Source organism: Taudactylus pleione, unplaced genomic scaffold (assembly GCF_031769625.1).
Source record: "Taudactylus pleione unplaced genomic scaffold, aTauple2 ptg000451l, whole genome shotgun sequence".
Taxonomy (NCBI): domain Eukaryota; kingdom Metazoa; phylum Chordata; class Amphibia; order Anura; family Myobatrachidae; genus Taudactylus; species Taudactylus pleione.
In genome coordinates, this window is record NW_028284853.1 from 1,730,568 (window position 1) to 1,743,732 (window position 13,165).

General features: G+C 45.4%; 1 protein-coding gene across 5 annotated transcripts in view; it reads left to right on the plus strand.

The window, feature by feature from the left end:
• The first annotated feature begins 100 nt into the window (after nt 1-100).
• Nucleotides 101-13,165, plus strand: part of TOM1L2 (target of myb1 like 2 membrane trafficking protein) — a 49,750-nt gene continuing 36,685 nt past the window's right edge. The window contains exon 1 of one of the 5 annotated variants that reach the window (XM_088448126.1): nt 101-245. In XM_088448126.1, coding sequence (XP_088304252.1) covers nt 194-245 — 52 coding nt within the window. In that variant the 5' untranslated portion in view covers nt 101-193. The remainder of the gene's footprint in view (nt 246-13,165) is intronic. The other 4 variants (XM_088448127.1, XM_088448128.1, XM_088448125.1 and 1 more) reach the window with 4 other exon arrangements.

Here is a 13,165-nt window from a genome sequence, read left to right on the forward strand (position 1 = left end):
TTGTCTAATGGGGTACACACGTTAGTATTAAATGGAAGGAGTGGGCAGGACATTAATATGATGGACAAGCCATCGGTCCAATGTAGTACATGTAGCTGTAAATTCATCCAATCGTCATTGAGGGAGGGCGGGTCCCAGCCTAGGCTGTGCTAGAGAGGGTAGCGGAGGCCGGCTGCTGTTTGTTGTCATCAAGATGGAGTTTCTGCTGGGGAACCCGTACAGCACCCCGGTGGGGCAGTGCATCGGTAAGAGACCCGGGGAGCAGCCCCGGGAGCCTCTGCATGTGTTTGGGGCACCGGGGCTTCGCTGATCTCATTGTCTGTCTCTCCCTGGTCATCTCTCTCATCCCTCCTGCTGTATACTGTGTACTGCTGCTGTGTGTATATAAAGCTCCTTGTTATGTCATTATTCTGTCATATCACTGCTGTGTATATACCCTGTTATAGTATTACTAGTATATAATATCTTATATACCCTGTTATATTATTACTAGTATGTTATATCCTACATACCCTGTTATAGTATTACTAGTATGTAATATCCTATATACCCTGTTATATTATTACTAGTATGTTATATCCTACATACCCTGTTATAGTATTATTACTAGTATGTTATATCCTACATACCCTGTTATAGTATTATTACTAGTCTGTTATACGTCCTCCTACTCACTGCTGTGTATGTTCCCTGTTCTAGTATTATTACTAGTATGTTATATCCTACATACCCTGTTATAGTATTACTAGTATGTTATATCCTACATACCCTGTTATAGTATTATTACTAGTATGTTATATCCTACATACCCTGTTATAGTATTATTACTAGTATGTTATATCCTACATACCCTGTTATAGTATTATTACTAGTATGTTATATCCTACATACCCTGTTCTAGTATTATTACTAGTATGTTATATCCTACATACCCTGTTCTAGTATTATTACTAGTATGTTATATCCTACATACCCTGTTCTAGTATTATTACTAGTATGTTATATCCTACATACCCTGTTCTAGTATTATTACTAGTATGTTATATCCTACATACCCTGTTATAGTATTACTAGTATGTAATATCCTATATACCCTGTTATATTATTACTAGTATGTTATATCCTACATACCCTGTTATAGTATTATTACTAGTCTGTTATACGCCCTCCTACTCACTGCTGTGTATGTACCCTGTTCTAGTATTATTACTAGTATGTTATATCCTACATACCCTGTTATACTATTACTAGTATGTTATATCCTACATACCCTGTTATAGTATTATTACTAGTATGTTATATCCTACATACCCTGTTATAGTATTATTACTAGTATGTTATATCCTACATACCCTGTTATAGTATTATTACTAGTATGTTATATCCTACATACCCTGTTCTAGTATTATTACTAGTATGTTATATCCTACATACCCTGTTCTAGTATTATTACTAGTATGTTATATCCTACATACCCTGTTCTAGTATTATTACTAGTATGTTATATCCTACATACCCTGTTCTAGTATTATTACTAGTATGTTATATCCTACATACCCTGTTCTAGTATTATTACTAGTATGTTATATCCTACATACCCTGTTATAGTATTACTAGTATGTTATATCCTACATACCCTGTTATAGTATTACTAGTATGTAATATCCTATATACCCTGTTATATTATTACTAGTATGTTATATCCTACATACCCTGTTATAGTATTATTACTAGTCTGTTATACGCCCTCCTACTCACTGCTGTGTATGTTCCCTGTTCTAGTATTATTACTAGTATGTTATATCCTACATACCCTGTTATAGTATTACTAGTATGTTATATCCTACATACCCTGTTATAGTATTACTAGTATGTAATATCCTATATACCCTGTTATATTATTACTAGTATGTTATATCCTACATACCCTGTTATAGTATTATTACTAGTCTGTTATATCCTACATACCCTGTTATAGTATTATTACTAGTATGTTATACGTCCTCCTACTCACTGCTGTGTATGTTCCCTGTTCTAGTATTATTACTAGTATGTTATATCCTATATACCCTGTTATAATATTATTACTAGTCTGTTATACGCTCTCCTACTCACTGCTGTGTATGTACCCTGTTCTAGTATTATTACTAGTATGTTATATCCTATGTTCCCTGTTCTAGTATTATTACTAGTATGTTATATCCTATATACCCTGTTATAATATTATTACTAGTATGTTATACGTCCTCCTACTCACTGCTGTGTATATACCCTGTTCTAGTATTATTACTAGTCTGTTATACGCCCTCCTACTCACTGCTGTGTATGTACCCTGTTATAATATTATTACTAGTATGTTATACGTCCTCCTACTCACTGCTGTCTATATACCCTGTTCTAGTATTATTACTAGTATGTTATATCCTATAAACCCTGTTTTAATATTATTACTAGTATGTTATACGCCCTCCTACTCACTGCTGTGTATGTACCCTGTTATAATATTATAATTACTAGTATGTTATACGCTCTCCTACTCACTGCTGTGTATATGGAATGATATTGAAATACCGACGGCTCTTTAGCCGCTGGTTCAAATACCAACCCTGGAAGCCCGACAGCAGGAGATCCCGACGCGACTAGGTAAGTACTATAACCCTACCCTGCCCCCCCTAACCCACCCTTAGTGGTGCCTAAACCTTACCTTCCCGGGAGTTGCCTATACCTAAGTCCCCCTCAGTGCTGCCTAACCCTAACCCCCCCCTTCCGCCACCCTAAACCTAAGTTTCCTGGGGGGGGGGGGGGGGGGCCTAACCCTAACCTCCCCCGGGAGTGCCTAACCCTAATGCCTCCTCCCCGCATGTTAACCCCCTCAGTGGTGCCTAACCCGAAGTCCTCCCAGGGGTGCCTGATCCTAACCACCCCCGGCTTATGTTCATACTTACTCGCCGTCTGGACGTTCGAGATTCCTGTGGTTGGGATGCCGACACCAGTATCCTGATGTCCATCGGGATATTGGCTTCGGTATTTTGCCCGCGTGGCGGGATTGCGGCCTTCAGTCGACTGCCGGCAACCTGTCCGCTGGCATAATAACTGCATCCCGTGTATATACCCTGTTATATTATTATTTCTAGTATGTTATACACCCTCCTACTCACTGCTGTGTATATAAGTAGTAGTAGGTTATTCACCCCCTTACTCACTGCTGTGTATACACCCTGTTATTATTACTACAACTAGGTTATTCACCCCCCTACTCACTGCTGTGTATATACCTATATAGTAATAATTACTACTATCTTATTCATCCCCCCCCGTAATCACAGCTGTGTATAGTCACCGTGTTGTTGTTGTTGCTACTACTACGTTATACACCCCCCTACTGACTGCTGTGTATATACACCCTGTTATTTATTATTATTATTATTATTACTACTATTAGGTTATTCATCCTCCTATCACTGCTGTGTATACACTCTGTTGTTATTATTACTACTAGGTTATTCACCCCACTACTCACTGCTGAGTATCAGCAATGATACTCGGGTAGGCTATAGCATTTAAACAATGCTCAGTCTGTATTAAGGGGCCTAACGTGTGCCAGGAAAACATTGCCCACACTATTACACCCCCACCAGCCTGAACACAGGGCAGGATGGATCCATGGTCACACTCTTACCCTATCATCTACATGTAGCAGCAGGATCTGCGATTTTGTTTTTTCCAGCTGCTCAGTATTTATGACCTGTGCCCACTGTAGCCTCAGGGCCTGATTCAGACCCGCTCGCAACCTGGTCGATGGTGCCCTAGTGCGCATGCGCGAGACCCGCATAGCGACGGCCAGCTGTCGCTATGGGTCTCGCACCAAAGGGGGCGTGCTGTTGATGGTGATTGTCAGCACGCCCCCTTTGGTGGGCGTTGCTGCACAGTCGGAGGCGTTCCCATGGGAACGCCTACCGTCTGGGGCCGGCCCCACTGACCTCACTAGTGAGGTCAGTGGGAGTGCTTTTGGCTCTGATAGAGCCAAAAGCACTCCTGGGCTTGCGGCAGCGAGACCCTACCTCGGTCTCGTCGCAAGCCCGATGGTCGCGATGGTCTTGACCATCGCGACCATCATTTTGGCCGCTCACTATAGCTGTGGGTGGTCACCCACAGCTATGCAAGCGGCCAGGAGGCCGCTCCAATTTTAGGTAGGAGGGCCCTGATTCAGAGCAAGCGCTCTGGTCAGAGCGTCTGGCTCTGAATCAGGCCCTCAGTTTCCTGGTCTTCACTGACAGGGGTGGGAGCTTGTCCACTGTTGCTGTAGCCCACCCACTTCAATGGTCAACATGTTGGGTGTTGAGAGACGCTGCAGATACTGCTGTAACGAACGGTTATTAGAGTTGCTGTCACCTTCCTGTCGATTTGAACCAGTCTGGCCATTTTCTGACCTCTCTCCATAACGAGCCACAGAACTGTCGGTCACTGGATTTTCTTTGTGTTCTGCACCATTCTCTATTAATTGTGAAGGCGTAAATGTGGGATGTGCACAAAAATTCCAAGAGATCAGCATTTTCTGAGATACTCAAACCACTCCATCTATCACCAACAATCATTCCGCATTCAGGGCAACTTACATAACGTTTATTTTTAATTCTGGCGTTTGGTCAGAACAGCAACAACTGTACCTCTTGACCATGTCTGCATGCTTCTACGCATTGGAGTACCTGCCACATGGTGGTTGGAGTGCATTTGTGCACTCCGAATAATTGACTACCTCCCACTCATGGGTGTTGCTACTGATCCTCCCTGTTTCCTACCATAGGACTTCAATGACACACACAGTAATAGTATGTGTTCCTGTGTGATCTCGGCTCACCCTAGGGTTGTCACAGATAGTACTGCCACTGTGGTTTTGCTTCTTATAAGCACGCAAGTCCATTTTACAGACGATCTTGGGATTTTTTTTTTATTGATTTTTTTTTTTAGCAAGACCGCAATCATCTACGGACCGTTCCGAGTCACGCGCAACTGAGCCCCTTCTCCTCTTGCAGCATGAGTTCTGCTTTCAGATGCATCTCGTGCACCAATGACTGCTGGTACTAGTGTGCTTTGATAATGATGACCACGGTTTGAACAAGTGTACGGATAGTGGCAAACCGGCTGCAGAGAGGAGTACAACTCTCCATACGAGCGAATTTCCATGTTTCGCTTAATGAGTGTAGTTGTGACCGACTTGTGTGGAACCGTGAATTCCGTAGTACAGAGAATTCCTTCATCAGGTCATAGATAACAATTGTAGCCTAGTGTTCATTCTAGTACCCTGCATCTGTTCCAACCCGTGCAGTTCCTCTTTCCGGCCTGGGGTGTCGCTCTCCGCTCTGGTGCTTCTAGCACACTCAGCTAATGCAACAATCTGCTGAGATACAGACCAGAGTGTGCTAGAAGCACCAGAGCAGAGAGCGACACCTCAGGCAGGAAAGAGGAACTGCACAGGTTGTGACAGGTTCAAGGTGCTAGAATGGACACTAGTACTAGGCTACAGAAAATGACCTCTCTCCCAGCATTTGTATAGCAGTTTATTGATGGTCTATGAATTTACTGCTTAGTGTCATCAGGAACGTTCAACTGTAGTTTGAATTATTGCAGCAGGGAACGCAGAGGTTCTGTGTTGCACGGTTCTGTCATACATTACACTGAGCTTTGTTCTCTGCTTTCTAAGCTGCTGACCTCTTTTTATTTCCACGGGATTTATGTCTTGCAGGTTTTGTTATGCCTCTAATTATAATTTGGGTTTCCAAATCGTCTTGTCAGGTTGTTATTGATAAACATGAGTTATGTGTGCACAGAGCAGATAAAGTGAGTGATTTGTATAATCCGCTTCCATTGTCCTATGTATGCACCTAAAGGATTCTCCTGATATCCAGGGGTTGAACAATGTCAGCGCGGTTTGCTAGTCCAAAGGTGCAGATTGCATGCGTTGTCAGGTTTTGTTACTCTGAGTCTATGCTGAATGTATCTGAAGCTGGGTACACACCAGAAGGCTATATCTGCAGATGATGGTGTTCATACACTCTGACCAACCATCATTGACCATCTGGCCAGGGGTTGCCTTGCTCCTCTCTCCCTGACGGCCCGTGCAGCAAGTGTACGGGCAGTCAGCTGACCGCCCATATGCACAGCACGATGTGCAGAGAGATCTGCTTACGGCTGTGCTGCACAGCCGGCGCGATGTGTCTGCGAACGACGTCATTCACAGACCTATCGCTGGTACACCCTGGCCGACGGGCACACAGTATGTTGATCGCCCAGTATATCTGCATTATTCACAAGATATTTACCTTTCTCTCAGAAGTAGAGGTATCTAGGCCATTGTGGTTTGGTCTTCCACAAGGCACTTAGGGGCCTATGTATCAAGCTGATTTTTACGTAAAATGATGCAGAAATTACAATGTATTGTTGCTGTGTACTAATGGCACAATGCAGGAGATTTCACAGAAATGTCCGGCAAAGTGCTAATTAGCGCTGCAGATCGTAGTCCCCATTATTATCAATGGAGACTACGATCTGACCTCTGGGCCTGATTTAGACCCGGTCGCAAGCGATGTGCGCTCGCAACCGGGTCGATGGTGGGCCAGTGCACATACGCAGGAAGGCGACGGCTCCGTCGTGCGCGAGACCCGGATAGCGACGGGCAATCCATCGCTCCGGGTCTCGCACCAAAGGGGGCGTGCTGTTGATGTTGACAGCACGCCCCCTTTGGTGGGCGGGCGGGGGGGTGGCTGCCCAGATGGAGGCGTTCCCATGAGAACACCTACCGTTTGGAGGCGGCCCCACTGACATCACAAGTGATGTCAGTGGAGAGCTTCCGGCTCTGTTTTCGGCTCTGTTTCAGCCAAAAGCTCTCTGGGGCTTGATCATCGCGACCATCATCCTGGCCGCTCGCGTTAGCTGTGGGTGGCAACCCACAGCAATGCGAGCGGCCAGGAGACCGCTCCATAAAAAAAAAAAAGATGCCCTGATTCTGAGTGAGCGCTCTGTCAGAGCGTCCGGCTCTGAATCAGGGCCTCTGTACTAAACGCCAAAAAGGAAAGCTTTTTGCAGTTTAGTCCCGATAGTTTACACCATCTTCAGGCTCCGGGTGCAGGAGAGAGGGATCCCTCTCTTTCTCTCTCCTCCCTCTCTTTCTCTCTCCTCCCTCTCTTTCCCTCTCCTCCCTCTCTTTCCCTCTCCTCCCTCTCTTTCCCTCTCCTCCCTCTCTTTCCCTCTCCTCCCTCTCTTTCCCTCTCCTCCCTCTCTTTCCCTCTCCTCCCTCTCTTTCCCTCTCGAAGCTGACATTGTGCACATGCGCAGTGTTGGCTTCCCCTGGAGAAGTCTCTCACTTCTGTGAAAGACTTCTCCAATTTGCCGGGGTTATAACTCTCAGGGATAGCTGTTACCGCAGCCGCTGTCCTTGCGAGTTCCCCTTTGTCCATAGCGGGGATATTTTCATTAAAAATGTAAATATTCCGAGCGATAAGGATAGATAATAGCTGGCTGTGGCGGCTGAGCGGTGTTATAAAAAAATGGTTACGTGGTTATAAAAAAATCTCAAATGTTGGGTAATGTTGTCATGCATTTAACAAGTTGTGTTTGCACAGTTGAGGAATTTAGAAAATGCATGTTTAGATGTATGGACTATGCACTTGTGGAAACGTATTTTGGTATATTTGATTTATAAGCCTTTGCTATATGGGGACGGAATGTTCTTAGGACATTCTCACAGAAATGTTAATGTCTGTATCCTTTGAAATGCGCACCATGGGGTTTCCTTCCTGTGAGTCTCCCTAAATCGTGGTCCGTACTAGACAGCAGGTACTTTGGGAAAAGCAGTTTGCCGATTTTGTTTTTCGAATTTCCTATGTATTTGGGGGAAGTCATATGGTAATTGTATTACTGTTTAACCCCCATTGTGTTTGCCATACAGAATCAAATTATCAAAGGACGAATTCCTTTAACACATTCCTGTCGACTGAAAGGTTATATTTCAGTTTGGGAGAACGTTTCCTGATTTGTGTACTAATCTTCGAGGTATATGAGCAGAATTATGACCTGCTGTATGGTGTCCTCATTTAACGGCTGAAGTGTCTCTAATGTGTAGATCCTCTGACCATCTTGAGAGGAAGTAAACTTCTGTACCAGACATTTCCTTTTGAGTAAAAAAAATCTAATTGCTGCAAGACGCCTCCATCTACTTGTATGCTGTGACCGCTAGAATAACGCTATTTTGTTTTCTGGCTGGTATGGATTAAGCTCAGCGTCTCCAAGCTCAAGCCCTCTGCCAACTACTCAGTGCAGGCTGGTCCATAGTGAAGGACCAGCGGAAATTAGCAGACCCCGGCAAGTTGCCCGCCCACAACGCAGTGGGAGGAGTCATTAACAGGCGGTTACTGGCGGTGAGAGAGAATCCCTAGGAGTGGCGAAGTAAGCCTACTGTGGTTGCTCAAGTAACCTCCTTTACGTATAGCAAACCTGTGATTGTCTGTATAGTGGGATCATTCAGTCACAGCAAACGTACATATCAGAAAGGCTTGTAAGAGCTCGATCCCACTTAGGCTGAATGTGCTTGCACATTGCATTCGTGTGCCATGGGTGTGTAGATGGAATTGTGACCTATTCGGAGGTACACAAACATCCAGCAATTGTCTGTACCTAGAATAAGACACTGGTGATGGCTGGTTTCATGGGTGGTGTATAAAAGATCAACTGTGTCAAGGTAAGACAGTGAATAGTCGACAGAATCAAAAGGTTGATGGGGTCAAAATGTCGACGCACACAAAAGGTCAACACATAAAAAGGTCGACACACAGGGTTTTTATTTGTTTGTTATTTTAACCCACTGCCTAACCTTAACCATCCCCTTCCACAGCCTAACCCTAAGCCTCTGCCAAGTGCCTAACCCTGACCCAATCCTAAGCCTCTGCCAAGTGCCTAACCCTGACCCAATCCTATGCCTCTGCCAAGTGCCTAACCCTGACCCAATCCTATGCCTCTGCCAAGTGCCTAACCCTGACCCAATCCTAAGCCTCTGCCAAGTGCCTAACCCTGACCCAATCCCATGCCTCTGCCAAGTGCCTAACCCTGACCCAATCCCATGCCTCTGCCAAGTGCCTAACCCTGACCCATGCCTCTGCCAAGTGCCTAACCCTGACCCATGCCTCTGCCAAGTGCCTAACCCTGACCCAATCCCATGCCTCTGCCAAGTGCCTAACCCTGACCCAATCCCATGCCTCTGCCAAGTGCCTAACCCTGACCCAATCCTAAGCCTCTGCCAAGTGCCTAACCCTGACCCAATCCTAAGCCTCTGCCAAGTGCCTAACCCTGACCCAATCCTAAGCCTCTGCCAAGTGCCTAACCCTGACCCAATCCTAAGCCTCTGCCAAGTGCCTAACCCTGACCCAATCCTAAGCCTCTGCCAAGTGCCTAACCCTGACCCAATCCTAAGCCTCTGCCAAGTGCCTAACCCTGACCCAATCCTAAGCCTCTGCCAAGTGCCTAACCCTGACCCAATCCTAAGCCTCTGCCAAGTGCCTAACCCTGACCCAATCCTATGCCTCTGCCAAGTGCCTAACCCTGACCCAATCCTAAGCCTCTGCCAAGTGCCTAACCCTGACCCAATCCTAAGCCTCTGCCAAGTGCCTAACCCTGACCCAATCCTAAGCCTCTGCCAAGTGCCTAACCCTGACCCAATCCTAAGCCTCTGCCAAGTGCCTAACCCTGAACCAATCCTAAGCCTCTGCCAAGTGCCTAACCCTGAACCAATCCTATGCCTCTGCCAAGTGCCTAACCCTGAACCAATCCTAAGCCTCTGCCAGGTGCCTAACCCTGACCCAATCCTAAGCCTCTGCCTGGTGCCTAACCCTGAACCAATCCTATGCCTCTGCCAAGTGCCTAACCCTGAACCAATCCTAAGCCTCTGCCAAGTGCCTAACCCTGTATCCTGAACCAATCCTATGCCTCTGCCAAGTGCCTAACCCCAAACCTAAACCTAACCCTCATTCTAACACTAAATATTCTGAAAAATCATGTCAGCCTTTTGTGTCGACCATTTGTGTGTTGAGATTTTGTCCCTATCGATTGTCTATCTAGACGTTGTAGATCTTCCATCCGCATACCGCTCTAACAAGCGGACGTATAGGAGCGACACCTATGCCTAGAGGCACGCGCCCAAATCTGAATATAGTCTGAAATCCGCAGCAATTTTCAAGCACCACTTTGCATCAGGCCCATAGTGTGAGAAGTTCACTTTAAATATGAGCAAAACCACTGTTTATGCCTGTACTTAGTATCTGTATGAATCAGACTCTCAGCACCTCTAATGCTGTAGAGATCCAAATTATCTTTTTCTTAAGCAGAACACAAACCAGAGATGAGCGTAAAACGCAGAATAAAGAAGCAACTTCACAAAGATACAGAGCTGTGACATGACCGCAACACGTCATGGTAGACAACCCTACGCGTTTCATCTCCTGCACTTCATCTGCCCTTGTCATGTGGTGGTCATGTCACAGTAACTTTATTTTTTGAATGGCGCTTTAATTCATGAAAGAAATATGAACTCTGCAAGTTAATCAAGCCAGATATTCCTGTCTAGTTTGGGCAGGATCTAAGAAAGGACCATCATTCGGATCTCTACAGAAAGTATAGCGAGATGTCCAAACAGGTGTCAGCAACTGATGGATGTCAGGACATGTGGGGACTTGTAATTCCGCAACAACAGCAGAGCAAAGGGGCAGCTGTCCAGGCCCCTATATAGGCTTCTCTTATTCAGGGAAACAATCACAGCCTCAGACACTCTTCCTGTTGGCTCTGAATATTTGTAGGGTATCGTCTGCTTTGAACCATGCATAGGGTGCAAGTCGGCCCTTCACTCTTGTGCTGCACCTTTTGTGCCTCCAAGCTTCTGTAACTGTTTTTTCATGTTCACATGCCCTGTCCACTAGGGGCAATGTTGTATTTAGCTCTATGGAATATCACATTTTATTGGAAATCATGCAAAATTGCAGGAACATTTGTTTGTCAGGCATAATAGATTTTCGCTATTTGTATATTAATGGAGCCAATTGCCCCCCCCCCTCCCTCCGAACCCCAGTAGCATGTGTTTATTTTTTGTTATAGGGTGTCCTGTGCTTTCTACAGTGTAGGGTTATGGGTGTGTATTGTTCCATAGGAGTCAGCGATAAATCAGCTCAGCCTTATATGATGCGTTGTGTTAGATCCCCTGGATTATGTGCCGTTCAGATGGTGTTATAGAGAATCTTATTACCAGTAACAGGATTAGAGCACATTACTCCCTGGGACTGGCTTGGAAAATGAGATTGCGGCAGGCAGATGGGCCTTAGGACACTGGAATAGCATCATAGTACAGATATTAAATCCCCTCTGCCTTGCAGTGGCTCACAGCTGGGGCCAAAGGAGTTTTAACACTTTTGCTGCCATTGAAGACGTTGGCCACACTGTTAGACTGGCCTGTCTAGTAAAATTCATGTTTCTATACTATCTAGTTATACTACAACTGTTACATTAATAGGCTCCCTCTATATTAAACTATCTGGGAGCATCTGTGGAGCCTAGGGGTGGAGCTGGCACTACTGAGAACATACATGGGCGGAATTCAATTGTTTACATGGTCCGGATCTCCCATCTAAAGTGACATGAGATCGCGGGCCGCTATTAAATTGCTGCCATTTTTCGCACTGTTCGTGCCCAAAGTGGTCGGGTTTAGCCGCGTAAAGCAGCTACCCCCGACCAAAGTGCTGGGCGCGACCGCGAAAAGTGATGTTTGGGTGCCCACACAGGTCACTTTTCGCCCATTTCAGCTCGCACCCTGCTGGGGCTGCGAGCTGACGTGCAGCGCTGGCAGCTGATCGCGCCCCACAGGAGAAACAATTGAATAGCTCCGTCGGGCACGAAGGGGGAAGAAACAATTGAATTCCGCCCTTAGGCTTTATTTCAGCAAAGTGCAACCTTTTGATGCCTTCCTACAGTAGGTTTCAGTGTGCCACCATTCTGGAAGCCTAAGAGCCCTCTTACATGACACATTTTTACAGTCATGGTATTCAATTAGCCCTGATATTTTTTCAGGGACGATAAACAGGGTTTTGTTTTTTTTTGGTTTTTTTTTTTGCAGACAATCCCTGTTATAGTATAATTTTTTTTATTTTCCACCATATTCTATTTGTTTCGGGCAATCAAATAGGATAATTTGCCCGAAAACACACAGGTCCGTGAATTTATCACGGATCCTATGTGTTTTTGTCATTGCGCTGGCAATAAAACTGTACATTTCAGGGATAATTTGGGCTGGGCTTCAGGGCTAATTGGATACCGCTCACTTCAAATGCATGATCCGCACTTTTTTTGTTGATCAGATATGGTGGAAAGTGGGCATTATTTCTGCCCATTAAAGTTTAAAATAGTCTGTTCTGATATTAAGAAGCTTTGCAGAGTACATTCATAAGTTCTGTCTAAAAGTCAAAAGCTTCTATCTGTCAAAATAGCCATGTCCTGCATATCTGCTGAGGGGTTAGGAAATTAAAATAGCTAATGTACAATGTAGGGCTCTTTCTGGATGGAACAAATTTATGGATCGTGTAGTAGACGTCAAGCTGCCTGATGGAAAGAGGTCTGCATTCACCCCTGGAAACCGTTTGACTTCAGCTTGGACAGTGTGTGTAAAAGGGTGGGGGGGGGGGTTGTCAGTAACTGTATGGCGTGGCTATAGAGAATTGCCTGCGTCATTCATTATACAGGAACATATTAACCATGCACCATTTATTTCACACTGTGTCTGTCTGTAACTCTGCACACACAGAGAGAGGGAGAGAGTGGGGGTTCATTTGTGTGTCAGAGGCGCTAGGGACGAGGGGTCCTGCACATCTTCCACCCTGCCAGCACAGCCGAGAGAATTCTCCTAAGCAGCCGAGGGGTTAAACTGCCGCCGCTGCGCTGGATAACTAGGGCATCTATGAATGTATTATGCGAGCGACTGTCATGTGGGCGATAAGATGAAGCACCGTGCGTCTGCCTCCCCAGGGCGAGTAATCCTATCTCTCTGCCCAATGTGCTGCTCTGCGTTCTGTTAGGAGATATATAGTCACTGCAGCGAGCTCGATGTACCCCCGCTGATGGGATGTTTATGCTGCGG